This window comes from Microcaecilia unicolor, chromosome 13 (genome assembly GCF_901765095.1).
Source record: "Microcaecilia unicolor chromosome 13, aMicUni1.1, whole genome shotgun sequence".
In the NCBI taxonomy this organism is placed as follows: Eukaryota; Metazoa; Chordata; class Amphibia; order Gymnophiona; family Siphonopidae; genus Microcaecilia; species Microcaecilia unicolor.
Genome location: NC_044043.1, coordinates 60,437,649 through 60,463,432, shown reverse-complemented (window position 1 = coordinate 60,463,432; position 25,784 = coordinate 60,437,649). Strand labels below are relative to the sequence as shown.

Here is a 25,784-nt window from a genome sequence, read left to right as displayed (position 1 = left end):
GAACGGCGCATGCGCAGCCTCTTCCCTTGGCAACAATAGACGTACAGAACGAAGGAACGCAGAGGCAGAGCGTAGGCTGCTGGTGGGGGCGGCTCGGACGGGGTTCCGCTTTCCGGTGCAGATATGGCGTGTTTCTATGAGGCTGGGGAGAGGCTGCAACGTGAAATCCAGACCCTGCTTCAGCGAGAGCAGCTGCTGCCCGCCGAACTGAGAGAACCTCTACAGGAAGTTGTGAATTCGGTGGACAAGCCTTTGCTGCCTTTCCCATTACTGAGGAAATTGTACGACTTCTTACAGGAATCTGGTAAGGGATTTGCTGTCGTCATTGAAGCGCAGTAATTAAGGTTACGCGGCAGCTAAACTAAATCCAAAATAGATACTAACAAACAGTAATTTCGTTTCCTAGGTTCTCCTGTATATCTACATGAGCTGTTGGAAGGAAGTCGAGTTTATCTGCCCAAGGTGGAAATCCCTCCAAGGGTATGTGCCTCTCGCCAGTCTTTGAGAATGGGGAGGGAACTTCGCGACTTGTACTTTTTTGGCAAGTTGGCAAACAGCTTGAAAAGTTCTACGCTTTCAGCTGTACTATTTAATTTGTGCCCTGTTTGCCAGTTGTTGAAGGCACTTGGTATGTGTAAGCAGTGGTTTTTGTTTTTTTGCTTTTGGTAGAAAAAAAGGTACCGGTACTTATTACAGGGTCAACCTTAAGGATGGGGTCAGTATGGCTCCACCCTCACACACCCATTTTACCAGCCATGGAACATATAAAAAGTCATCATTGAAAATAGTACATAAGTTCATAGGTCCAACAAAAGAACCGTTAAGAGTGACCATAAACTAATAAAACATTTAGACAAAAAAGATCAGCCGAACCCCCCCCCCCCCCAAAAAAAAAAAAAAAACAGACTCTGGCATGCAGGATAACACCAGAAAAACAAACATATTTTCCCTTTGTACTGCTATAAAGAGAGCAAGTGTAAATTTCAAAAACTGATATATTCTGTTCACTACGTTATAAATTACAAATGAAACAAAAAAATTAACACAGCTACTACACTACTACTTCATCTTAAACTAAAAAAAAAAAAAATTTTTACCACGTCTGGCCACGTACTTTTTTCAGTTATGTTGGTACCTGTTTCTACTTTTCTTGTCTTGGCTTAATTCTGTTGCCAGGATTTTCTGTTTGTCATTTTTTTTCTCCTCCTTTTCCTTTCAGCATTCTTTGATTTTATTTTCTCTCTCTGTCCACATTTAGTTCTTTCTTACTAGCCAATCTTCAGTTTCCCTCTTTTGACTATGCCTACCTACAGCTTTCCCCTCTCTCCTCCCTACTTTCATCCAGCATGTCACCCTGTTTTGACTGTGCCTACCCACAGCTTGCCCTCTCTCTCCCTATTTCCATCCTGCATGTACCTCTCTTTGACTGTTCCTACGTAGAGCTTGCTGCTCTGTCCTCCTCACTTCCATCCGGCATTTGCCCTCTCTTTCTTCTCCCCACTTCCATCCAGCATTTCTCCCCTTGCCCTCTCTCTTCCCATCCGGCATCTCTCTTGCAGCAGTTGCTGTTTTTCCCAATGAACAGCAATGGCGGGCAACTCGAGGAGTAAAAGGCGCAGGGCCGCAACGCTTAAGATGTATGCTTTCGGATTTGACAATCCTCTGCCCCAGTGTCAACTTCCTGTTCTGGGGCAGGGAATCGGCAGAGCCGACAGGACTGCAGCCCCGTGCCTGTTACTCCTTGCTTTGTCCACTGCTGCTGCTCATTGGGAAAAGCAGCTGGGGAATGAGCGGGGAAGGAAAAAAAAAAGTAGCGGCATAAAAAAAATGCCTTGCTTATAGGGTTTATAAAGAGGATTACAGTTTCTTGTTTCATTGGCGCCCATGGGTGTTGCTTTAGCAAGAGTACAGGACATATTTGAGGGGATATTGAAGTGGATGAGAAACAATGGTTTACAGTTAAATATGAGCAAAACAGATGTACAGTTTGTCTCCTAGTGTGCCCCTAAACTTCTCCTCAGCTAGTTCCTTGACTAGGACTTTTATCCCTGTCTTGTCTGAAGTTTGGAGTTTAGGGGTTTTATTGGACTCCTCTCTGTCCTTTCACACCCCAGATTCAGGCCATGTTGATCTGTTTTTCAAGTTGTGCTTACTAAGCTCGGTCTCATGTTATCTAGGGGGATTTTCAAAAGGTGATTTAGGCTATGATTTTTTGGATTACTGTAATATATATCTGGATTTGCCTGTTTCATGCGTACAACAAGCATTGCAGACTGTGTAGAATTCTTCTGCATGTTTGTTGACATTTGAGCATGTTTCTCCTTTGCTGCGGCAGCTGTGTTGACCTCTGTGGCACAAAGAATTAAATTCAAGTTGTTACTGTTGGTACATTTGGGATTATGTCTTGATTTTTTCTTTTCGTTTAAGTTTGATATACTGCCTTACTTCAAGAGATGTCAAAGTAGTCTACTTTAATAAAAAGCACCTCCAACGTTCTGAAGCTGACTCCGTGGCAGTGAAGGGTTGTAGGGTTTGTGCTGCCTGTAATACTGTATCCATCTCCTGTTGTGACGTTAGCGTACTTCCTGGTTTGTCACACGCGACATCACACACATGAGGGTGTCGTCCCTCCCAGTTCCAGGCCTCCTCCTTCCAATAGGGTTACAGCGGACGGCAGCAGCGGTAAAAAGCGTGCAGGCTCGGCCCTTCTCTCTCTCAGCTGTGGTCCTGCCCTTGCGGAAACAGGAAATGAGGGTGGGACCACAGCTGAGAGAGAAGGGCCGAGTCTGCACGCCTTTTACCGCTGCTGGCGGCCAACGCAACCCCAACGAGGTAAGTGAAGATGACTTAAAATTCAGAGGGAGGGGGCCTGGAACTGGAAGGAAGGGAGGGACAACCCTGGAACTGGGAGAGAGGGGACCCTGGAACTCGAACAGAGGGAGGGGACCCTGAAACTCGGAGGGAGGGGGGACCCTGAGACTCAGAGGGGGGGCGCCCCTTGCACACACTCTCAATCTCACACTCTCTCACAGACACACTCGCACATTCACTCTCTCTCTGTCACACAGTCACTCTCACACACACTCTCTCAAACGTCACACTCCGAGGAAAACCTTGCTAGCGCCCATTTCATTTCTTCCAGAAACGGGCCTTTTTTAGTAGTTTACAATATTAAAATATAAGACAATAAATAGAAAAAAATTCCATTAGGGTAGGTCAACAATCACACATGCTAAGAACAATTAATAAAATATAGTACAATTAGGGTAAAGTAAGAAGAGAGGTGGAATTGGAGAGGGATGGGGAGAAATAAAATGAGAGATAAAATAAACAAAGCAGCAATTGAATCTGTGTAAGCTAGTAGGATTGCTACTAAGTATTGGCAGGGATTCCAAAGGCTTTCTGAAAATAGTGAGTTTTTTGAATTTAGTTAAAGTAGGTTCTGATTTAATATGCGGGGTCAGACTTTTCCAAAGACTAGGGGCCAGGAAGAAAAAAGCAGAATTAGCGGTGGATTTGTTAAAAAAAAAAAAGCCTGTTTAGGGGAGGGCAGGACAAGTCGATTAGAGTTAAGGGAATAGAGGGAATGCGATGGGGTGTATGGGGCAACCGAAGCTGACATGTTTAATGGCTGTCCAAGTGCAGGGCTTTATGTGCAAGGAGAAGGACTTTAAACCAAATGCAAAACAAAACAGGTAACCAGTGAAGTTTTGCAAAAGTGGGGATAATAGGGTCGAAACATTTTAGCACTGAGGAGAAGAAGACGTACAGCATTTTGCAGGTGTTTGGAGTTGGCATAGTTGGAATTGGGGTAAACAGCATAAACAGTATTACAATAATGCAGCTGGGACATAATGCATTGATCAATGTGTACAAGGGAAAAAAATGCTTTATTGAACGAAGTCGAAGGTGCCCAAAAAATCATTTTTTTTACAACTTGGGATATTTGCTTATTGAAGCAGAATCAATAATGACTCCTAGATATTGAGGGGGTTTAGGGGGGTTTGGGCTGTTGGGGAAATCAGTTGTTGAGGGGTTAGTGGGGGGGATAAAAGGGTTATAAGCATAATGTTAAAATAAAAATTGTTGCATTGTCATATGCTGGAGCCAATGGCTCATTATTATGTTTGAGATGTTATTTCAATAAAAATTCAAAGTAAAAAAAAAAATAATAATAATGACTCCTAAGCAGTAAAAGGAGTCAACAGATGTGATAGTTATATAAAAGAGGAATAGTGGCACAGTTGGTTTGTTTAATGTCGCATTGCAGTGTGTTGCAGCAGTACATGCAGTCAAGGGCTCTGCGGTCAGCAAGTGCTTGTGCCGAACTTGAGACATTTGCGTTTGAACGTTACCAGAGCTGGTACCTTTTCTGTGGCTGGCCCTTCAGAGTGGAACAAATTGCCTTTAGCGTTGAAGTTGCAACAGTCTGTTTTATCGCTTAAATCAATGCTTAAATGCCACCTTTTAAGCCAAACTAATTAACTATTTTGATCTGCCTATTCTCCGTTGAACTTCTTGCTTTGCTGTACTTGTGTTTGTTAGCTTTTTGTTGTTTAAAATTCTGTATTTTGTTACCCACATTGGATAAGGGCGGAATATAAATATAAACATTTGATTAATTTACAGTCTGTTCTTGATATTCGCAGCGTTATGGTTCTTAGAAAACATCGCAAACTGTGAATTTGTGAATACCAAAATACAGAACATAAGGGAAAATAGGTTCAAGCTATATCTATATTTCCACTAAATTGCAGGAAGTGAATTTGTTCTGTGGGAAATGAAGGGTTCAGTTCCTGAATGGGACAGCACTCGAATTGCATGCAGCTGGATTTTGCTGAATTATAAGTAGGCTGCACAATTAATGTACTAATAATGACAAAAACACAAAGCAAAAGTTTAAAGGAAAAAAGACTTATTTTTTTTAAATTCTCATTTCTGCGAATACACAAACACAGTGGTATGAATCGTGAATTGAGTCCTCTATTCACACATTTGTGGTATTATGTGAAATAGTGAATACTGAATGAGCGGATAGTGAGACTGCAGTACTACATTTGTGACTAACTTTCGAGACATTCAGTTAAAAAAAAAAAAAAAAAAAGTGTCGCCTTGTCTTTGTTGACTTCCTGTTTTTCCTTAACACTGATGCAGCACTTCTTTGTACTTAGCATTCTATAATGCTCTCTGTTCTGCTCAGTAAGAAGTATGGGTTCAGTTCCTTCTGAGTCTTTTTTTTAGCAGCTCTCTAAGGGTGGGCGATCAGTCTGTCTGCAGTATTTGCTGTGTACATCAGTTATACCACTAACTGAAGGAGGAGAACTGTGAGTCGAGTTTGAGGAAATTGCATGTATTTAACTATGAAGGTTGCCTGAGACTGAAAACACAAATATAGGTGGTTGAGGATAGTAGGGAACAACAAAATATGAGCTACAGAAATGTAGTGAGAAGTTATAGGGGAGATACCCTTGTGGTCCTAAAGTGGTGTGTGTGGGGGGGTGGGGTTCCCTTATTGTGTGCTAGGAACATTTGGTCTGGGAGGTTCAGAGTTAGAAATAAGAGTAAGAATTGTTACTTAAAAAAGGAGAAAATTATGATCACATAATTATTGTCATCTAGGATGGAATTTTGTCTCTGGCTGATGAAGCTGCTGTATCACAAAGATGTTAGAACTGGAGGAGAAAAGGGGCTGTCCTGATTATTTGTAGAGAGAGGGATGAGTTGGAGGCTGAGTCCAGGAGGGCATAGGTTCTGAAGTCAGGTGTCTGAGGTAATTGAGTTGTTACTTGAGAAATACAGAATTTAGAAAGGGCCTCAGATGAAGCCCAGAGTTAGAAAATTTCCTAAGTAGAACATTTTAGAACAAATAGGAGCAAATGTATTGAGTGAAAAAATAAGCTCTGGAATCTGGTGTCATAGAATGTGATTTTTAAAAAAAAACAGCATTTCAGTGTTTATAAAAAGTTTGGGCAAGTTACTGGAGGAAAGGTCCATAAACTATGACTAAGGTAGATTTGGGGAAACCCACTGCTTATCCCTTGAGGTAAACAGCATGGAATATTAGTACTTATTTGGGTCCTACATTTGACCTGAATTGGCCACTGTTGGAAACAGGATATTGGACTTGTGGATCTTTTGGTCTGATCCAGTGTGGCAATTATGTACATGCCCTTGGGGTCAGAGGATAAGGGCCTGTAGATGTGACCGTTTTCTGCCATAGTGATAGAGATAGTCATAGTGGTGAAACTGAACTATTTTATGCAGTGCTATGCTTCCTTCTCTTTTTTTTTTTTTTTTTTTTTCTTTCTATTCTGCTATTTTTGGTGAACTTCTAGTAGACTTCTTTGATTTCAGAATCTACATCTAGACAGTATTTTTTTTATGAAGTGGAGAATGAAAGGAGAGAGTGGTCCCTGGGCCTAAAGCCTCCCAGCATTGGCTGTACTATGAATGTTGAATCCAGTGGTTAGTCCTGAGTTGTAAAGTGGTTGCAAACCTTATTCTCCCTTGGGGTAGGGACTCTGAAAGAGGGGTGTTAAGACCACTGGGTTAATACCTGTAAAAGACATAGCTGTAATATAATCTTTTTAGTGTTGTTTTTTTTTTCTAGAACCCAGAGCTTGTGGCCCGTCTGGAAAAGATAAAGGCAAAATTAGCAAATGATGAATATAGGCGCATTACAAGAAACGTCAACTGCCAGGTAATAAAAGGAACCTGTGGTATGATTTGTAGAAGGAGACTTCAGATATTCCCCTGAGAAATGATGTAGTGCAGTGGTTCCCAACCTGGTCCTGGAGACACCCCAGCCAATCGGGTTTTCAGGATATCCACAATGAATATGCACGAGAGAGATTTGCATGCATTGCCTCCATCTCATTCATATCTATCTCATGAATATTCATTGTAGATATCCTGAAAACCTGACAGGCTGGGGTGCCTCCAGGATCAGCTTAGGGAACCACTGAGGTTGCGTATTGGATTGAAAGAAAAGATGGTCAGATATGATACTGTAGATAATAGTGCAGGTTCCAAGAGTCTTCTTGGTCTGTTAGAAACTAATTTCATAATGTTCTACTGGACCAACAAAACTGATAAGCTTTTGTGACAATAAAGATTTGTCACTTTGAAAGCAGAAAATATATCTTTACCGTTAATGTAATAAAAGGTATCACAACCTGTAGTTGTAGCTAAGATAAATGTGAAGGTTCCACACTTGCTGGGGGCAATTCTATATAGGTCACCCAAATTTGGGTACTAAAATACAGGGTGCTGTGCACAAACTCTTAGCATCTGGGTGCCCACACTCTATTCTATAAGTCAACATGTGTGTGCCAACATTTAGGCGCTGTTGCTTACATGAGTGGTTTCCAAACCCTGAGAGATCTGCATACACTACCTCCACTGCATGCAAATCTTTCTCATGAATATTCATTGTGGGTATCCTGAAAACCTGACTGGCTAGGGTGCCTCCAGGACCAGATTTGGGAACTACTGGCTTACATCATGTAAAAGGCAAGGCATAAGCTAAATGTAAATATTGCTCTTTAGCATGTAAACTACAGTAGTCTACAAGTTAATGTACCCAAGTGTGGGATGCTCCCTTGCAGTTGCGGGCTATGCCCGAATGTTGGTGTTCTATAATTATAGCATGCACATGGCACTTACATTTAGGTGCTAAGATTATAGCATTAGGGGGGACTTTGCTTCCTAGGCTGAGATTTGAGCCTGCAACTAAGGCCTATACTGAAGAGCAGCTTCTCTTGCCAAGCAAGTAATAGCACCTCTTCTACTTAACCAGATTTTCGTATCAACCTCCTTTATTATTCTACCCTATCAAAGCAAGGATTCAGTCTGTTCAGATTATGCTGTATTTTGGCATGATCCTAATATAGGCTGCAGCTCCATACCATGTAAAATCATTGGCTGCCTGGAGCATTTCCATACAAGCATCTCTCTAAATCAGGAGTGGGCAATCTTGGTCCTCAAGGGCCTCAACCCAGTCAGGTTTTTAGAATTTCCCCAATGAATATGCATGACGTCTATTTACTTGCACTGCCTCCATTGTAGATAAATAGACCACATGCATATTCATTGGGGAAATCCTGAAAATCCAACTGGGTTGCAGCTCTCAAGGACTGAAGTTGCCCACTCGTGCTCTAAATGCTTTATTTGGACAGAGAAGCAAGAATTTTATTCTGAACATATCAGTTTTAGTGGAACACTTTTATATTGGCCAGCAAATGGAGTAGTGAGAGTCCTTGTTGATTTGCAGTCATCCATTTAGGAAAGTAAGCATTTTAGTCCAAAGTGTATTTAAATAAAATTCCTCTGGTTGACAGGAACTGAATCGGTATGGATCTTTAGCTGATTTTGGAAGACAAGGTGAGTTGTTCATTTATGTAGGTCTACCATGGAGTGAAATCGGCTCTACAGCAGCATGTGCACCACTTGAACTCAAATGGAGTGTGTTGCTGTAAACTGGGATCACAAGTGCAGGGGGGGGGGGGGGGGGGGGGGGCAAAATTCCACAGACCTGGCCTCCAAAGGGGGGCCCAGCATCGGCAAGCTTCTTCCAGGTCTGTCACTCTCCTGCTCCTGCATGCAAGCCAGGGCCCGGATGATTTCATTAATGCAATAACCCGGGTGACCAAGATATTGCGTTAATGCAATCATCCGGGTCCCAGCACGCAGGAGCAGTCAGACACAGAAGGTAAGGTGGAGGCAGTTTTGCTTCAAGCTCGGCTGTGTGTCTTGGCGGCCCTGCACAAGTGTTGGGGGAGGAGAGGGTCCATTTTTACATGCTTATTACAAGGGGTGTGCAAGATTACAAAAGTAGTGGTACTTAATGAAAAGTAAGACTCCAAGGGAGTACTTATTAATGAATAAACTATATGACTAAAGTCGTGGGGTACTGAAGAATTCTGTTTGTGTGAATTTAGTGCTGAATTCTGGGTCCTGGAGAGAGTGATTTTATGCAGCTTGCTCTATCTGAGCAAAACAAAATTTTTTACAAAAGAACTTATGCAGGAGCTTTTGCAGGAGGAGAAAACAGCTTTTGTTTAACATTAGTTTTGGTTCAGGACATCACATTTTAGTGTGCGTATAGATTTTGAGCGCATCCACAAGGGTCTGACCCAGTGAGTAGGCCCTCTTCCATAAGATCGTAGGGTTGCTGATTTAAAGGACAGGCCCAGCAATGGCATTGTAATAGGGAGTAATCTGGGCAGACTAGAAAGATTTCTCAGTTCTTGTCTGCTGTCATATTCTATTTCTTCTATCGGGGACATTAGTACACAATCTAACCCGTTTTTCCACTACGTAGCTTCCCACTATTCCAGAACATGTGGGATAGTTGTGTTCATCAACTAGCAGGTGAAGATAAGAGAACTGAAATCTGAGCTGAGACATCTCTCTTGACATCAGTCCAGTTCCTTGGTATTTTCTGTCTCCAGATGGGGACACTTTTCAGCCTCTGGTTCTCAGTTCTTTGCTCCTGGTCCATTTGGTCAACTGGTCTCCAGTTGAGCTTTGCGAGTAGCTTGAGTCTGCAGAGTCATATCTGGAGGTCTTCAGATCCCTGTCTCTGTTGCCCTATGAATTTACTAATTCCCTCCCTTCACCTCGCCCGTTTTCTGTGGAGTTCTCCTTTTCCAACACAACAACCTTTAAAAAGAGAAGAAGGAAAGAGGCTTAAGAAGCTTGCTGCAGAGAGTGGGACAGAGTATCAGTCCTGAGCCTTTCTCATCTGTGGTAAGACTTGTGGAGACTGAGCTTAGGGGGAGCAGCCGGCAGTGGTAAGTCTGACTAAAGTTTGACTCAGAACTGCTTGGAGAGCAGGAAAGGGATCCTGACTCACCACTTACATAGTAACATAGTAACATAGTAGATGACGGCAGAAAAAGACCTGCACGGTCCATCCAGTCTGCCCAACAAGATAACTCATATTTGCTGCTTTTTGTGTATACCCTACTTTGATTTGTACCTGTGCTCTTCAGGGCACAGACCGTATAAGTCTGCCCAGCACTATCCCCGCCTCCCAACGCTTTGCTTGTGACAGATGGGGTGAATAGCAACTCCTGAAAAGGCATTTAAGCTGTGTTCCGCTGTGGGACCCACCGGCATTGGGGCATTGCAGTGCATGTAAGCCAATCGCAAAGGATACATATGAAACGTTCAGCAGCAGCATATCTTTGGATTTGGCACAGCATCCAAATATGCTGGGGTCTTCAGGTTCGCCAGCAGGGCCGGTGTGCAGTTTGATTCAGGAGAGCACAGGAACAGGTCTTGGCCGACTGGCAGTAATGAACAATTTCTGATCATGCCTGGAGCACAGCTGCCATTTTACAGCCTCAGAGCCCAACAGCTTTCAGCTGCATCAGAATCTTTTTCTCCAGAGTTTATATTACTCTTGCACCAGGCCTATTTACTGAAAGAGAGAGAGCCAGAGTAGCTGCCAAAGTTTCTCACTCAGCTGGCGCCCCCACCCCCACAAGCTCTAAGAGATCTCATTTAGAACTTCAGGAGTGGGCAGATGAGGCTGTCTCTGCTTCTCTCTCATCTGATCTGGCCTCTGTGACCAAACAGTGGGTTTCTGAGCTGGAAAACTGAATTAATTAATGAAGTATATTTCTCCTAATTGGCCATCAGATGGCGCTTGAGTTTTAAAGCTGTTGCAGAAAGACTCTCATCCAGTTTCAGCTTATGGAAAGGCAATCTGCAGTACCATTGGGAAGCTACTTTCAATATTGATGCCTTGGGTCCTGATTGGCCCTGGCTTTCAAATCTAGCCTGAAGGTACTGGATTTTCCCCAGTCTCGGCGAGGGAGTGGAGAGAGAAAGATCTCTTTACTGAGACCCTATGAGCAGCTGTATTTCCTGAACTCACCAGGTACTACCCAGGTAGTGAAGAAATGTTTAGATAGTTGATCCTTATTCAGTTAACCTGTTATTGCTTGCTGAGGTCACCTTTTTCTGTTCAAATTCTGTGACAATAAACCTTATTTAGTTTATTGACTCTGCTATCCTGGACTGACTAAAAATCCTGGGTCATGTTTTTGGGTCTATGGGTGCTTTCTGGGAGCTGTGGGACCCCTGGAATGTGGTCCCAGTGTCCTATAAATCACCGGGGAATAACTTGAGAGTGGGATACCAGCCCAGCGGTGAGTGGGACCCAGTTGGTGGGAGGAGTGTGATAGTATAAAGCACATACCCAGGTGCAGGCGGCCCTGAGCAGTGTTGGGGACAGATCCTCCAGGTGGCCGCAGGGTTAATCCCATGCGGGTGCTAGGTGTTTTGTGACAGCCTCATTCTGTTCAGAGGGGCCATCATTGAAGGAGCCGTTAGAGGAGGGAGATGATCCAAAAGTACTGAGGTTCTTTTATAAAGAGGAGCTCAGTACTCTTTCTGAAGTGCCTTCTGCTTCGGTGTCAGGAGCTCAATCTTTGTCTATCATGAGGGTGCTTAGAGGTCCTATTTGGATAGCGTGGTGGCCACAGGCACATTTGTCTGTCTTCTGTAGTTGTTCGGTTGGGTGATCAAATGTGCAGAAGCCGTGGTATGCAGACCTAATTTGACTGCTGGGTGGATATCTTCTCCGTCTTCCGCAGGTACATGGCCTACTGAAGTGTCTTCTGTAGTTGTGGGTTGGATAATCAAATTCACAGAGGCCGTGGTATGTGGACCTGATGACTGCTAGCCTGAGATCTTTTCCGTCTTCTGCAAGTAGTACACGGCCTACTGAAGCAAGGTCTGGTGCTCATGGATGATCTGTGCCCCTTTTGGTCTTGCAGCTTGGCCATTTTTTTTTAATTGAAATTTAACTTTTACGTTTCATCAAATGAATATAAATTGGAATTACAGGAAATTTAAAAGTAAATTTACACAGATAAAACTAATTTCTATCCTTCATGCTGTACTTCGGTCCCGTTTTTGGCGCCATCAATTTCTATGGGGACAAACCGGTTTAGCGCACCACTGATAAGTACAAGATTTGCTTATATGCATGGTTTAAGACCGCTCTTCTGCAGGAAAGACTCCGCATAAGCGCACGCACGGAATATGGAAGCTGATTGGCATGTGACAAAGGGGCAGTAAATTTGAAATCTCGTTGGTTAACTGCCACAGGCAGAATAAGCGAAAGAATGTTGTTAGTGTGTACACTGGCGGCGGTGTCGCGCAACTGTAAGACTTTTTAACACTGGCTGAACGAATAGTTCTTAAAAAATTAGAAAACAAAGTCAAGCATCTATTGCTAAAGAATATGGTGTCAATCCCAGTCAAATTTCACGTTTCTTGAAGCAGAAAGACCAGCTTCTGGAAGACTGGCAAAACAATACAAATCCACATCGGAAACGAAAACAGGCGGGAAAAGCTGAGGATGTAGAAGATGCTCTTCTTCGGTGGTTTTCTCAAGTCAAGAGCAGACAGTTTCCTGTCAGTGGTCCACTGCTTATGAAGAAAGCTAATCCAGCTAGCTGAAAGTCTTTGACTAACTAAGTTCAAAGCCACTGTTGGATGGTTGGAAAGATGGAAGGAGAGGAACAACATAAAATTCAAGAAACAGCATGGTGAAAAATAAGACGCTGGTGACTTTGGTGCTGAAAATTGGGTTGTTTCAGTTCTTCCTACCATCTTCAACAAGTTTGCACCTCGTGACATTTTCAGTGCTGACGAAAACGGTCTCTACTGGCGAGCGATTCCTGATGGAACACTTGCATTCAAACAAGCCGAAACTACAGGAAGTAAAACGTCGAAGTACCGACTGACGATCCTCCTTTGCTGCAATATGGATGGGAGTGAGAAGTTGGAACCACTCGTCATTGGAAAGAGCAAACAGCCCCATTGCTTCAAGAATGTTAAGCGACTTCCTGTGTCATATGAGGCTAATGCAAATTCATGGATGATGGGAAATTTGGAAGCAGTGGCTAAAGAAGTTAGACACTAGAATGCGGGCACAAAAGTGTTAGATTTTGTTGCTTTGTGATAATTGTGCTGCACACAGTGATGATGTCAGGCTGTCTAACGCCAAACATTACCTCTCTGATCCAACCTATGGATCAGGGCATAATAGCCAATTTCAAATAACATTATCTGGCTCTTGTGCTATGTCGTCTGATGAGCATTATGGATGACCAGACTGGCAAGGATAAACGTGCTGTTGAACTGGCTCGTAATCTATCACTGTTGGATTCCCTACATATAAAGAAAGAAGCCTGGAATCATGTTACACAGGCAACCATTGTGAACTGCTACAAGCGGGCCAGCTTTGTTAGGGATGTGGAGAGGGACAAAACATGCAGCTGTTGCAAATGCGTCAGATGAACAGGCTATTGACATCCCAACCGGTGTTACTGAAGAGGAGTTTCATCATTACGTAGCTGTTGATTACGATCTACAGAATATGCCACTTTAGAAACCTTTCATATTAAATGTGTAAACTACTAAATCATGTACCTTATAGAGTAGTGTATAATAATGAATAGTTGTGCTCAGATTGCCATGCATGTAGCTGAGCCATAAAATAGCTTATAACATGCCACTGGGACCCACCATCATAGCACAGCCCTCCCTTCGTACCAATCAGCAAGGACTAATCAAAAAATAATAATATAATCAAAAAATAATGGTACTCAGCTTATGTGTCTTATGTTATGGCTTGATGTCCCTGTGGAAGAATAGGCTGCTAGTCCGCTGGCATCATCAACTTCTTTTTTTTCTTTTTTCAGTTTTGCTAGTGCCCATGCTCATATAAATGTACATACGAAAGTGATTAACACTCTTTCACGTTCCCCACATGCTGCATGTTTCACCACTTGGGCGTCTTCAGGAGAACGATTCAGATGGGGGTGTGGACTGTTACCCTCCTGTGAGTCGCCATACAAACTATTTTTGAACTTCTGAATCGTTCTCCTGAAGACGCCCAAGTGGTGAAACATGCAGCATGTGAGGAACGTGAAAGTGTTAATCACTTTTATATGTACATTTATATGAGCACAGGCACTAGCAAAACTGAAAAAAAGAAGTTGATGATGCCAGCGGACTAGCAGCCTATTCTTCCACAGGGACACCAAGCCATAGCATAAGACACATAAGCTGAGTACCATTATTTTTTGATTATATTATTATTATTTTTTTATTAGTCCTTGCTGATTGGTACGAAGGGAGGGCTGTGCTATGATGGTGGGTCCCAGTGGCATGTTATAAGCTATTTTATGGCTCAGCTACATGCATGGCAATCTGAGCACAACTATTCATTATTATACACTACTCTATAAGGTACATGATTTAGTAGTTTACATGTTTAATATGAAAGGTTTCTAAAGTGGCATATTCTGCAAGACGATAAGAAACTGGTCAATTTTATCCCCAGAGAGTTTGGATTACGATCTACAAACAGCTGACGGCAGCACTGATGTCAAGATACGCGCCTACACGCAGGCAACAACAGCTGATGATGATACAGATGATGAAATGAGCAGCGAGGCACATGCTGACGAAATTCAACAACTTCCTGTCACTTTTGCAAGAGCGCTGGAGAGTCTCAACACCGTGCGGGCCTATCTGGAGGCCACTGGATGTCAGTGCTATGACAGTTTTTACCGTCTGGCAGACGTAGTCTATGGAACTCACAGACACAAAGGTGTACAGAGGACTATGACTGATTACTTCAAGTAAGCCTAACGTCTGTTAACGGAGACTGTATACTGTACGTATAATAAACAGTACTGTATATATGTTTATCAGATGTCAAGTTTCTTTGGGTCACAACGGTTAAGTGCACGCTCCGGTTAACTGCATGTATTTCTTTGGTCCCAGACCCTTGCACTTAAGTGGATTGCACTGTGTGTGTATATACCATCTAACCTACAGACTTATACTTTCATGATCTTCCCATCTAACATCTAAGCCACAGACTTACTTTCATGACCTTTAAGAAACTGTTAAGTTGTAGAGAATCTAAAAATATATATTCAGTACCCTTGAAACTAAGAAGACACTTAGAGGGGTAGTTCAAAAAGAAAGAAGCACCTAATACTAACACTGTAGACTCAAGAGCCAAAATGCCTTTTTTCTAAGTTGAGTGGCTCTAGCTACATCTGGGAACATAATTCATGTTAGCTCCACAATAGATTAGATAAGTTTTCAAAACCAGAGATATATCATTCTCCTGACCAAAAGTCACTAATAGAGTAGATCTAGTTTTTATAGTATCCTGAGAAATCTCTGGAAAAGCTGTAATTTCCACTTCTGTAGTGACTAATTGATCAGCCCTCTGTTGAACATCAGAAGCCTTTTTTTCTTATCCGATAAATAATAACAATTCACTATCTGAACCGTATCGGCTATAGATAATCTAAGAGTCTCTGAGGTATTTCCTCAGGAGAATCTCGTGACAAAAGATAAATACAAGGAAAATTCAGAAAATGAAGGTTCCTACTCTGTTTGCATTCTCCATAGTTTTCAGTTTTAAAGGCAAATTCATGGAGTCCTTAAATGCTGAAAGAAAAGTTGCTTGTAGGGTAGCAACCTGATGTTTGTTTTATTTATTTTTTATACAACGCTTATCCAAGGTTTGAATATTTAGATACACATTTAATTAATTTATCCACAACTTCTTTTAAAAAGGTAACACTTTGAGTCATTACTACTATGCGCAAACCCTCCAGCCGACAATTAAGGTCCCCATAAATCTTTCAAAGAAATATCCTGTTTGACTCCCGATTGCTGTGAAAACTGGCCTGCATCAGTCATCTGGAAAGGAGAAGGTAACTTTGCATAGGAAAGCAAAGCTGTATCGGTAGGCACAGTTGCATCCGGAGCAGGGGCAACCACCTGAGATGTCCTTCCCAAAGAGGATAAAGACATAAAAGCGGGGAGTACACTCATGAGAACTCAAGGAAGTGCCAATTGGAGACAAAGCTTGCAACAGTACCTATTCAGAAGACATCCCAGGAACCACATGTTTGTCCATTGGGCCTGCCAATTTAGGTGTGGAGATCTTCAGTTTGATCTTTCGCTTCCCAATTAAGACCATAAAAAATAACACAGATCTAAGGGGCATACCCTGTGGCTGTGTGCCACAAGCAGCGCCAGCTCTTAAAGGCAAAATCGAGACCCCAGTGACGTCAACAGGTGGTCCACTGGTGCCTGATGGAATCGGTCACGAACAGAGGAGCCTCCTTCTACTGCAGATTGGAAATGCAGGAGGAATTCATCTCGCACTCTGTGCACCATGGAGTTAACTCTCCTTGGTTGAGATGAAAAGGTTATTCTGATTCAGTCATTGCTAGCTTTCTTCAGGTTTTGGAAATGCGCTCTATCCATGGTGTATGTGGGTGTAGAGGATGTTGAAGGGCTGGTGTTATCAGCATGGATTTTTCTCCCTTCTCTTCTGAAATTGTGCACATCCTAGCATTTCTCCAGGCAAGCCTTAAGAAAGGATTGCCGTTAGGCTGTCTGAAGGGTCAGGTTGCGGCTTTGGCCTGTTTCAGGGGCCCGCTACAGAAGACATCTTTTGCGGCTCACTCAGATATTGTTCAATTCTTGTGAGGAGCGGGCCACTTGTGGCCTTCTTTTTGTATGCGGTGTCCACAGTAGAACCTTTGTTTAGTCCTTCGGGCTCTTCAGAAGCATCCTTTTTTGAGTCACTCCGGAAGGCATCCTTGAAAGACCTTATGCTAAAAACAGCGTTCTTGGTGGCTGTTGCATCGGCATGTAGGGTGTTGGAGCTTCAGGCTGTCCTTTGGTCAAGATCCCTTTCTTCACTTTTCAGAGGTGGGGTTCTCCTTGCACACGGTTCCTTCCTTCTGAAAGTGGTATCAGCATTTCATCTCAACAAATCTGTGGAGCTTTTGTCCTTTTGCAGAGAGGATTAAGAGGCTCAGTATTCTTCCTTGAAGCTTCTTAATGTGCTTAAGAGTCCTCATTGAATATCTGGAAGTCACAAGTGAGTTTCAGAAATCAGACAGAGTATGTGCCTCATGGCTTGCAAGCTCACATTTGCTAGATCGCTGAAAGGTACTGTCGCATCAGCTTATTTTGCTTGTGGAGAAATAGGCTCCTCATCCTTGCAGGCTCATTCTACAAGGCATACAAGACTACCTTACTGTCTCCGGATATTTGCAAGGTGGTGACATAGTCAATGCTGTATACCTTTGCCAAGCACTATAGGGTGGACGTTGCAGCATGCGCTGAAGCCAGTTTTGGGGCTTCTGTCCTCGGGGCAGCAGCTTCAGGATTCCACCCACTCGTAAGGATTGGTTTTGAACATTCCACAGGGTCAGGAGTAGTGGGAAGGGACTAATGAAAGTATTGGGTAAGACCTAATTTCTCCTTCCATTAAGTAGCTTCCCACTATTCCAGAGGCCCACCTGAGGTTTCTGAGATGTTTAGTTGGTGCAAAGTAATGGGTCAAACAACGACTGTCACCTTGCATGGTGCTTCTTGCATATCTCTTGTTCTCTACAAAGTTGTCCAGAGATGAGAGGTCCCCACTTTTGCTGTTCTGGTTAGTGTTAGGTTAGTGAGTTGTTTAAGGTGGTTGTTTGTTCTGAGTTTCTCCTTACTGCTTGTCTATGTAAATCCTGAGGAGCTGGACTGGATGCCAGGAGAGAGATGTCTCGGCTCAGTTTTTCAGTTCTCTAGTTCTCTATTTCCACCTGCTGGCTGATGGACACAACTACCCCACAGGTTCTGGAATAGTGGAAAGGACTACTGAAAAGAAAATGATCAAGTAAGACCTAATTTCTCCTTCCTGCACCTATGTATCCTCTGGTTTAACAATGTCTTAGTTCATACTTTATCGCATTTTTCTTCTTAATGTTTTTCTTGCTACAGTTAAGTCTGTGAAAGCTCTGGGGATAACAATATTCAACTTTATTGTTACTGTGGCAGCGGCATTTGTCTGTACGTACCTGGGCAGTCAGTACTATTTCACTGAAATTGCAGCGGTAAGTGCAAGAAGGGGGGATGTGCAAGGGTAGGGAGTTGATGTAAATATTGTATTGTCTCAGATGCTGAGCCCTTATATACCCTTGTTTTAAGGAACCAACTGAAACAAAGTAGCACACTGGTGCTTGGAGCTGTTACTGTTTACCATAATCCTAGAAAGTGGAACTGTAACGCAAAATGGAACAAAAATAGAATTCATGAATAAAATTGTAGATAAGTAGAACAGCTGTCCCTTGTGGATGATAAGATGCATTGTGTGACAAAAGCAAGTAGTCTGTTCTGTGTGGGGTGAGAGTGCAGAATCAAACCTATTGCTTTTCCACTCCACAAGATTTTTCCAAAACTGCTGCTTTTTACATATTGTCAAGTCAGTGTTTGGTCTTCAGTCAGAGGCTGCTAGTTGTTGAGAGAGGGGTGTCCACTTGGTCCATTAAAGTAATTCATATGGTTTACATATATGTTCTGATACTTCATCATTTGTGATCTGAAGAAGGTATTGCTTTCAAAAGCTAATCAAAAATGTATTAAGTTAGTCCAATTAAAAAAAGGTATCATCTTATTTTCTTTTCTTTGTCTTGTTTTATCTGTATTTATTAACTTTGTAATGTTCCAGAAGGTGGTCGTGTTTGTCTTGAAGGTGATTTTGTTATTCTAGTTGTTGTTCTTGAGACTTACTCTATCATGCTGATGCTCATTGCTAATACCCAAATGAGGGTGGAGCAGCAGGGGAGTCCGTAATCTCGATGACCCCACAGGTCATGAGACCTGGGAACCCTTTTGGCTGCCTCTTGAACATCTGAGGCAGACTTCTCAGGCAGTTCACGCATCTGCGATTCTGCTTGGCCACCCATGGAATGGGTAGGGGTGTGTGGGGTTAGTTTCTGAATGTTCTTAGTAGCTCTTAAATTGATGATACAAAATGCTGAAGTTTTTTTTCTGCAACTGTTTTGGATGTTTTGAGCGGAACAATAACAATGGTTTCGACATAACTTGTAATGACAAACCATACCAATAAAAACAGGAAGCAAAAGGCGGGATGTTGAGGAGACACTCGGATTACTAGTAGCCCAAGAAAATCTAGAGTGAAGACGCATTATATGCATAGAGCAAGAGAGAAGGCAGTGGCAAAATTCATATCTCCCCAAGCCTATCTTGTAACTCTAAATAGTGGCAGGTGTTTAGAGAGAGGGAATCATATTAACCACATTCATTTTTCTCAGAACTCGAGTTCCTGAATCCAGTGCGAACAAGAATCGGAATTATCCTCCTCATTACTATCTTGCTCTGATAAAAGCAAGCATTCGGACTAGGATTGGGAATTGGAGTTTAGAGTTCATGACACCATTTTCAAAACCTTGACCATCATCTCTTAGTCTGTCTGATCCTTCTCCCCTATGACCAGAAGACGCATCATACCCGAAATGTCTGCAAAAAGTTGCAGTTGCCAACCCAAGAAAAACAAGGCCCTAGAACACAATTTCTAGGAGTACTGAAGTATTTATAGTGGTCTTACTTCCTGTCCATGAGATATTCAAACAGCAGCAGCAAAAGGTCTGGCAAATGCCACTGTCAACTCGTTTTTACATCCAAAAGGTTGGAGATAAAGTACAGAGCCCAAACAGGTCATAAAATGAACTACAACTGCCACATCAATTGGTGGAGGAATCTGCTCTTAAAAGGTTTCAGAGTCCATTCTGTTACACTTCTGGGGGAAGATCCTAAGATGGTAAATACTGTAGGCAGGAAAATGTTCTAAAATGCAATACTTAATGGAAGAATTGCAGCATGTACATTTCAATTAACTCGATAGTTATGCTATTATTGAAAAAATTCAGAGCTAGTCTTAACTTGGTATCTTTGAATGTCCAAGAACCAGACAAATGCTCTAAGTACTTTATTCGGGCAGTCTGCAGTGCTTATGGTGCAGCTTCAGAGGATGTTATAATAGCCAAAGCAGCTAGAAGGGTGGCATGGTTAAAGGCATCTGGGCATAGAGAAGATGTCTATGATGATCTTGCAGATACTCGATGCAAAGGAGAAAATATTTTTGCAGGGAAAAGTCCATGATACAGTGTCCTTTACCAAAGGATTGGGATAGTGCTGAGCTGTACAGGCTGGGCACCTGCACCTTAGATTAAATAATATGTGTTGTTTATCTACAGGTCAAATTTTAAAACTTCTGTCCGGCATGTGTTGAGGCACCAGTCCTCTGTTTTATTTCAAACTTTTTATTTGTTTTGTTTGAAGAAAGGAAACTTTTTTTTTAACCTTCCTTTTCATATTACAAACAACTCCTCGTGTCCTGTGATCTGAGCTGGATCTATATCTGTGTCTAACCCTCCTGCTGGACAACAAAAGAGAGAGCCTTATAGCAACCTGCATCAACTGCGACCATCCAAGGTTTTAACCAGAAACTACAAAGTGGATAACTACAATCTGTGAGTCGACACTTTATTTTAACCACACAATATTTTTAAGATTCTGTTGAAACTTAAAGTTCCTCAACCCTTATTGCATCAAAGCTCCAAAAGAAATTTCACATAGAAGTGCAAAGTACAGTAATTTGATTCTGTTACTGGAAGCCTTTGATCTCCCAGACCGTCTGAATTTACAACTTTAAAAGATCTGTTCTCTTATAGCCTTTAGTCCTCTGTGTCAACTGTTAAACTTTGCTTTACTGTACCCAGAGATTGCTGATCCACAGAAACTTTTAGGCCTCTAGTGTCGCCTAGTGAAATTTGCCTAAGTAGCTTCTGACTCCAAGAATGTACTTTGGCCCAGCAAACCAAGATCCCTCTGGGATCTCGGTGGTATGTGGGAGAGGAAACTAAATCCTCATCAACCAAAGAGAAAATGACAAGCAAGAGGTCAAAACCTACTTAACAGTACTTAAATGATCACTTCACTACCATACCAATGGCACCCCAGGCTATCCTTTGGAACCATAGGCCTGGTGAATGCCAGATCAACTGCTAAGAAATTCTTGGTGAACCATGATGTCATCTAGACATTTTAGGACTAACTGAAACCTAGTTAGATGAAACTGGGGGTTTACCACTGTTTGAACAATGCCCAACAGGTTTCAACAGCCAACTTCAAGACCAGGAAGATGGGGTGCAGGGGTATCAGTCCTGATTTTGGATACAATCAAACTGAGCGGAATTTCCATTCCCCAGCTCAATGAATCGAAATCCCTTTTAATCTAGCTAGAAGGTTTCAGGAACCAATCTGGCTGCTCATGGTGTACCAAGTACATTGTAACAACAAATCTGTGCAAGAACTCCATGATCTGATTACACAGGTGATCTTTGAGTTTCCCTAGGATGGTGATTATGGGAGACTTTAATCTATATATTGAAACATGATGGCAGCACTAGGATTCACACAGGTGATCAAATCTCCAACCCATGGTCAGATACTAGACTTGATGTTCGACAGAGGGGTTGACATCCCAGAATCGTTTTCCCTAAGTTACCACCTGAAACAAACGGCACCTTCCAGAGTTTGTAAGGAGATCGGAGACAAGAAAAAGCTGATTTGAATTTCCTAGAGGGCTTGGACTATCCACATATGGATGAAAAGACTACTGCAGTGTTGGAGCAGGTTGATATTTGGAATGCATATTTAGCTAAGACCCTAGAGAAAACAGCATCACTAAAAAAAAGGTCTTATGCCCCACTCATGCTCACCTCAGTTCTCCTCAGTTGTTTGGGCCCTTAAGCATGGAAGCTAGAAAGGAAATGGTGTAAATTTTGCCTGGATGTTAAACTATAGGAAACACATGAAAAAATACCACAGAGCCTTAACAGCAGCCAAAAATCAATCTTTGTCCCAGTGCATTGAACAGGCTGCCAATTCAACCAAGCACCTGTTCAGCATAGTAAACAGTGTACTGCAACCCCCAAAATAGAACCAGCCCACCTGGTCAAAACTGAACTGCAATGATTTTGTTGCATACTTTGCCCATAAAATTAAGTCTATCAGGATTTATAGGCAGTCCCACCCAGTATACAGTTAGCAAACAAGGAGCACACAAACTTACCCCCTCCTCATGTGTATGGGCCTCTTTTAATCCAATAACAAAGGAGGGCTTAGACAAAATCCTGAGGCCTTCGACCAGCTCCCTCAACCCCTGCCCTTCAAAGATAGTGCAGCAAGCAAGCAGAAGCCTCATAGAATGTGCCACAGCAATTATGAACTCTCTCTTTCTAATGGGTAACTACCAACAGCATTAAAAAGGGCAGTGGTGCGTCCTTGCTAAAGAAAGATGACCTTGAGCAGGACAAGCTTGAAAGTCACTGGTCTTTTATATAACATCCCATTTCTAGGAAAACTTCTAGAACAGTCTGTGCTTGACTCATCGATTCACTAGAGAGAAACTGACTAGATTTGTCGGTCTGCATTCAGACCCAGTTATGGATCCGAAATGGTTCTTGTGTCCCTACTAGATGAATTTCACAGAAACTGAGACAGGGTATTTGCCTCTGTGTTAGTACTGCTGGATTTCTCAGCCACGTTTGGTACCGTGGACCATGATGATATGCCAGCACGACTGGCAGAAACAGGTATCAACAGTACAGTACTTAATTATTTGAGAGGTAAGTTCTAAACCAAGCAACAGTCTATACTGTTTGGCAGCATGTGATCGCCACCGTGGGTGCTGTGCTGGGGGTACCACAAGGGATCAATACTAGTCACCTATTCTGTTCAATATCTACCTCAAGCCACTAGCTAAGCTGATTCAGTTAATGGACACTCTATTCTACATCTGCACCAATGACATGCAGCTACTCATACCCATTGAACCTGACTTACCTACAGCCCTAAATAAACTGACCACCTGTTTAATAGCAATTCAAGAATGTGCTAAAAACAACAAACTTTGCCTGAACCCAAGTAAAACTGAGCTGTACGTCCGTAACACAAGTGAGCACAAACCAGACATCAAAATCTCTTTTGGGAAATACAAACTCTCCCTTAAATCACAAACCAGGAACCTTGGAATACAGCTAGACTCAATACTTAATGCTGATCCCCAACATCCTTGCAACCTTCAAGAGCTGCTTCTATCATTTTACAACTATACTATCTTTCTCCATACATTTGAGAAGGCAAATCTTGTCACAGTGGTTCATGCTATGATAACATCAAGACTGGGCTACTGTAATGCACCTGGTGTATTTGACAGTAATTGCACAGTATGCACCCCTTTGGCTTCTCTGTTAATTGGTCGTAGATCGCATATTCACTCTTGCAAACAACTGCCAGACTAGAATCTTCAAGGCAATTGGCCTTCTGCATGGCCATGACCTTATTGAACTTGCTGCTGCACTTTCTTTGCCTTGAGTTATCATTCCTAGATTCAAGGAGGCCCTTAAGACACACCTGTTTTGCAGCCATGTTTGGTGACGATCACCAAATTGGCACAGGGCACCTTTGAACCACATTCTGCTCTGCAGTATGAAGGTAGTGTTTGACTATTTGGTCTTGTTTTTTCCTCTTGATATTATTGAAGCTTTCTTCATTTCTCTGTCCTATTTAACATTGGAATTCCTTTCATTTTCTCAGTTGTTTTTTGTATTGTAAACCACTATTCTGTATCTTACGAATGGTGGTATATGAAATAAACTTAAACCACCTGACTACAAAGGTTTTGCACCAGCTCCATGTGATTCAGAATGCTGCAGCAAGACTGATAAAAGGATGTAAGTGACACTTAAGGTCTTCTCAAGGAGTATCCCTAACCACATCCTCTCCAAAGGCCATCATGTGATGTGATAGCCACCAATGAGCCTTCTTCGGAGTAGCCATCAGGACTTGCTTATCCACTCAGCCTAGCAGAGATTATATTCATGCACTTTTTTTTTTTTTTTTTTACTTTGCATGCAACGTTCTTTAAGTTAGTCCCCCTTTGCTTACACCCTATGCTGTTTATTAAAATGTTGTGTATTGTGTTGACATTGTAAGCAGCATACTAATGTCATACCTGTACTGTTTTTGCACTACACTTTAATCCTCATCGGCAGATATTCGTGAACCAGGGGAGCTTGGTTCAAATTCCACTGTAGCTCCTTGGATACTTGTGACTTGCCCAGAATCACAGTAGTGACACTATCCCGCCCACGCTGCCCAAGCTTGAATCACACTTTGGAATGAACTGAGCTGTTGTGAGGAGAGCTGCTGTGTGGTTACTTCTGCACATGTTCAGACTTTTTCCGGAAATGGGAACAAGCTTGGATCCATTAGATGCACTGGTCTTGCAATCCAGAGGTGACCGGTTCAAATCCCACTGCTGCTCCTTGTGATCTTCGGCAAGTCACTTAACCCTCCATTGCCTCAGGTACAAACTTAGATTGTGAGCCCTCCTGGGACAGAGAAATAACTCACCTTGAGCTACCACTGAAAAAGGTGTGAGCAAAATCTAAAAAAATAAATAAATAGATGGTTACCTCATCCACCTGTTGGATCCTGTTGTCCACAGCGAACACCTGTTCCAGGTGTACAACTTCACTTTCTGCTGCTAGAGTTTCATTATACAGGGTGTAAGTGCTACCTTACTTATCTCCGCTGTTGAAGCACCAGGAAGCTTAGCATGTGTTCTGACTTTGCTTGGATTATAAAGCTTTTAAGATTCTGTACAGAAATAAAAAGAATAACATAGTTATATTAGATCTATGAGTGCCAAAGATGGGTTTGAACATCTGTTCTCACTTTTTCTTTTGCTTTTTCCTCCCCAGCGAGTGTTGTCGTCTGTCATCGTGGCATCTGTGGTGGGTTTGGCTGAGCTGTATGTTCTGGTGCGGACAATGGAAGGAGAACTGGGAGAACTGCAGTGATTACCAAGCTGGTTGCATTTCTCCTTTGATTATCAGAAGGAGAGTTTGGAGTGTTAATTCACCTTGACTTGTTACTCGATAGCAGACCAGATTCAGAATGCAAAGCAGTCGCTAGAAGACTTTTGCCCTATGATAGTATGAATTTATTTCCTTTCTTACAGGGAGCAGGTTTTCTCCCTGGCATTAGTCTTATGATACAGATTTCATTGAAGCTGTTTGTAGACATTGATGTCTGTCTGTCTGTATTTTTTACAATGTATAGGTGCAGCTCTCTTCTTCTTGTGGGGTTTTCTTTTTTTTTCTCGTCAGGTGATTGAATTGTGGGCTGGTCTCATGCTCATATATAGACAATGTGCTGGAAAGGGATTGCAGGACTCTTTTTTCGTACTACAGTGTCACTGTGCCAAGAAATTGGTAATGTGTGACTGAAGAGCACCAGTGCAGGAAAATTTGTCTTCCGCCTGGTGGGACCAAAAGTGAGGGAGTGATGGCTATACAGCTGAGGTGATTTCTATTCCATCCTTCATTCACAAGGGATCTTGTACTGCTTGGTGATGTCACTGAAGTTGGGGAAAAATGGAGGGGAGGGGTAGAAAACGTTAATCTCTATTCCTTACCATTATAGGGAGGGGGTGAATAAATATGAAATATGTTTCTTTGTATACAGCAACTGAAGGGCCCCTTTTACTAAACCGGGTTAAGAGCTAATGCAGGCTTAACACGGGGGAAAAAAGGTTAGTGTTAAATCCTTTTCCCTTTTGTGTGCTCTTAACTGTGTGATATGTAGGTTTTTTCCTTTTTTTTTTTTTGGAGGAGGCATGTTGGGCAGAAATGGGCATGGAAGCGCTATTCAGGTACTGCACTAGTCAAGTAGTGTGCTAGGAATGGGCCTAGTGTGTGGGGGAAAGTCAATTTTGTGGCACATCTAAATGCGTGGGATAAACATAAAGGAATCCTGTTCAGAAGGAATGGATCCTCAGAAGCTTAGCGGAGATTGGG

General features: G+C 42.4%; 1 protein-coding gene across 1 annotated transcript; it reads left to right on the top strand.

The window, feature by feature from the left end:
• The first annotated feature begins 64 nt into the window (after positions 1-64).
• On the top strand, positions 65-25,784 carry TMEM199 (transmembrane protein 199). Its single transcript, XM_030222643.1, has 6 exons — positions 65-304; positions 407-480; positions 6,611-6,700; positions 8,340-8,382; positions 17,836-17,948; positions 24,687-25,784. Exons 1-6 carry the CDS (start codon positions 124-126, stop codon positions 24,783-24,785), a joined length of 600 nt encoding a protein of 199 aa, XP_030078503.1. The 5' UTR covers positions 65-123; the 3' UTR covers positions 24,786-25,784.

Coding starts and splice junctions, on each gene's coding strand:
- TMEM199 (XM_030222643.1), top strand. CDS start 124: ATGGCGTGTTTCTATGAGGCTGGGGAGAGGCTGCAACGTGAAATCCAG. Junction 305..406: donor CGACTTCTTACAGGAATCTG/GTAAGGGATTTG, acceptor TTCGTTTCCTAG/GTTCTCCTGTATATCTACAT. Junction 481..6,610: donor AGGTGGAAATCCCTCCAAGG/GTATGTGCCTCT, acceptor TTTTTTTTCTAG/AACCCAGAGCTTGTGGCCCG.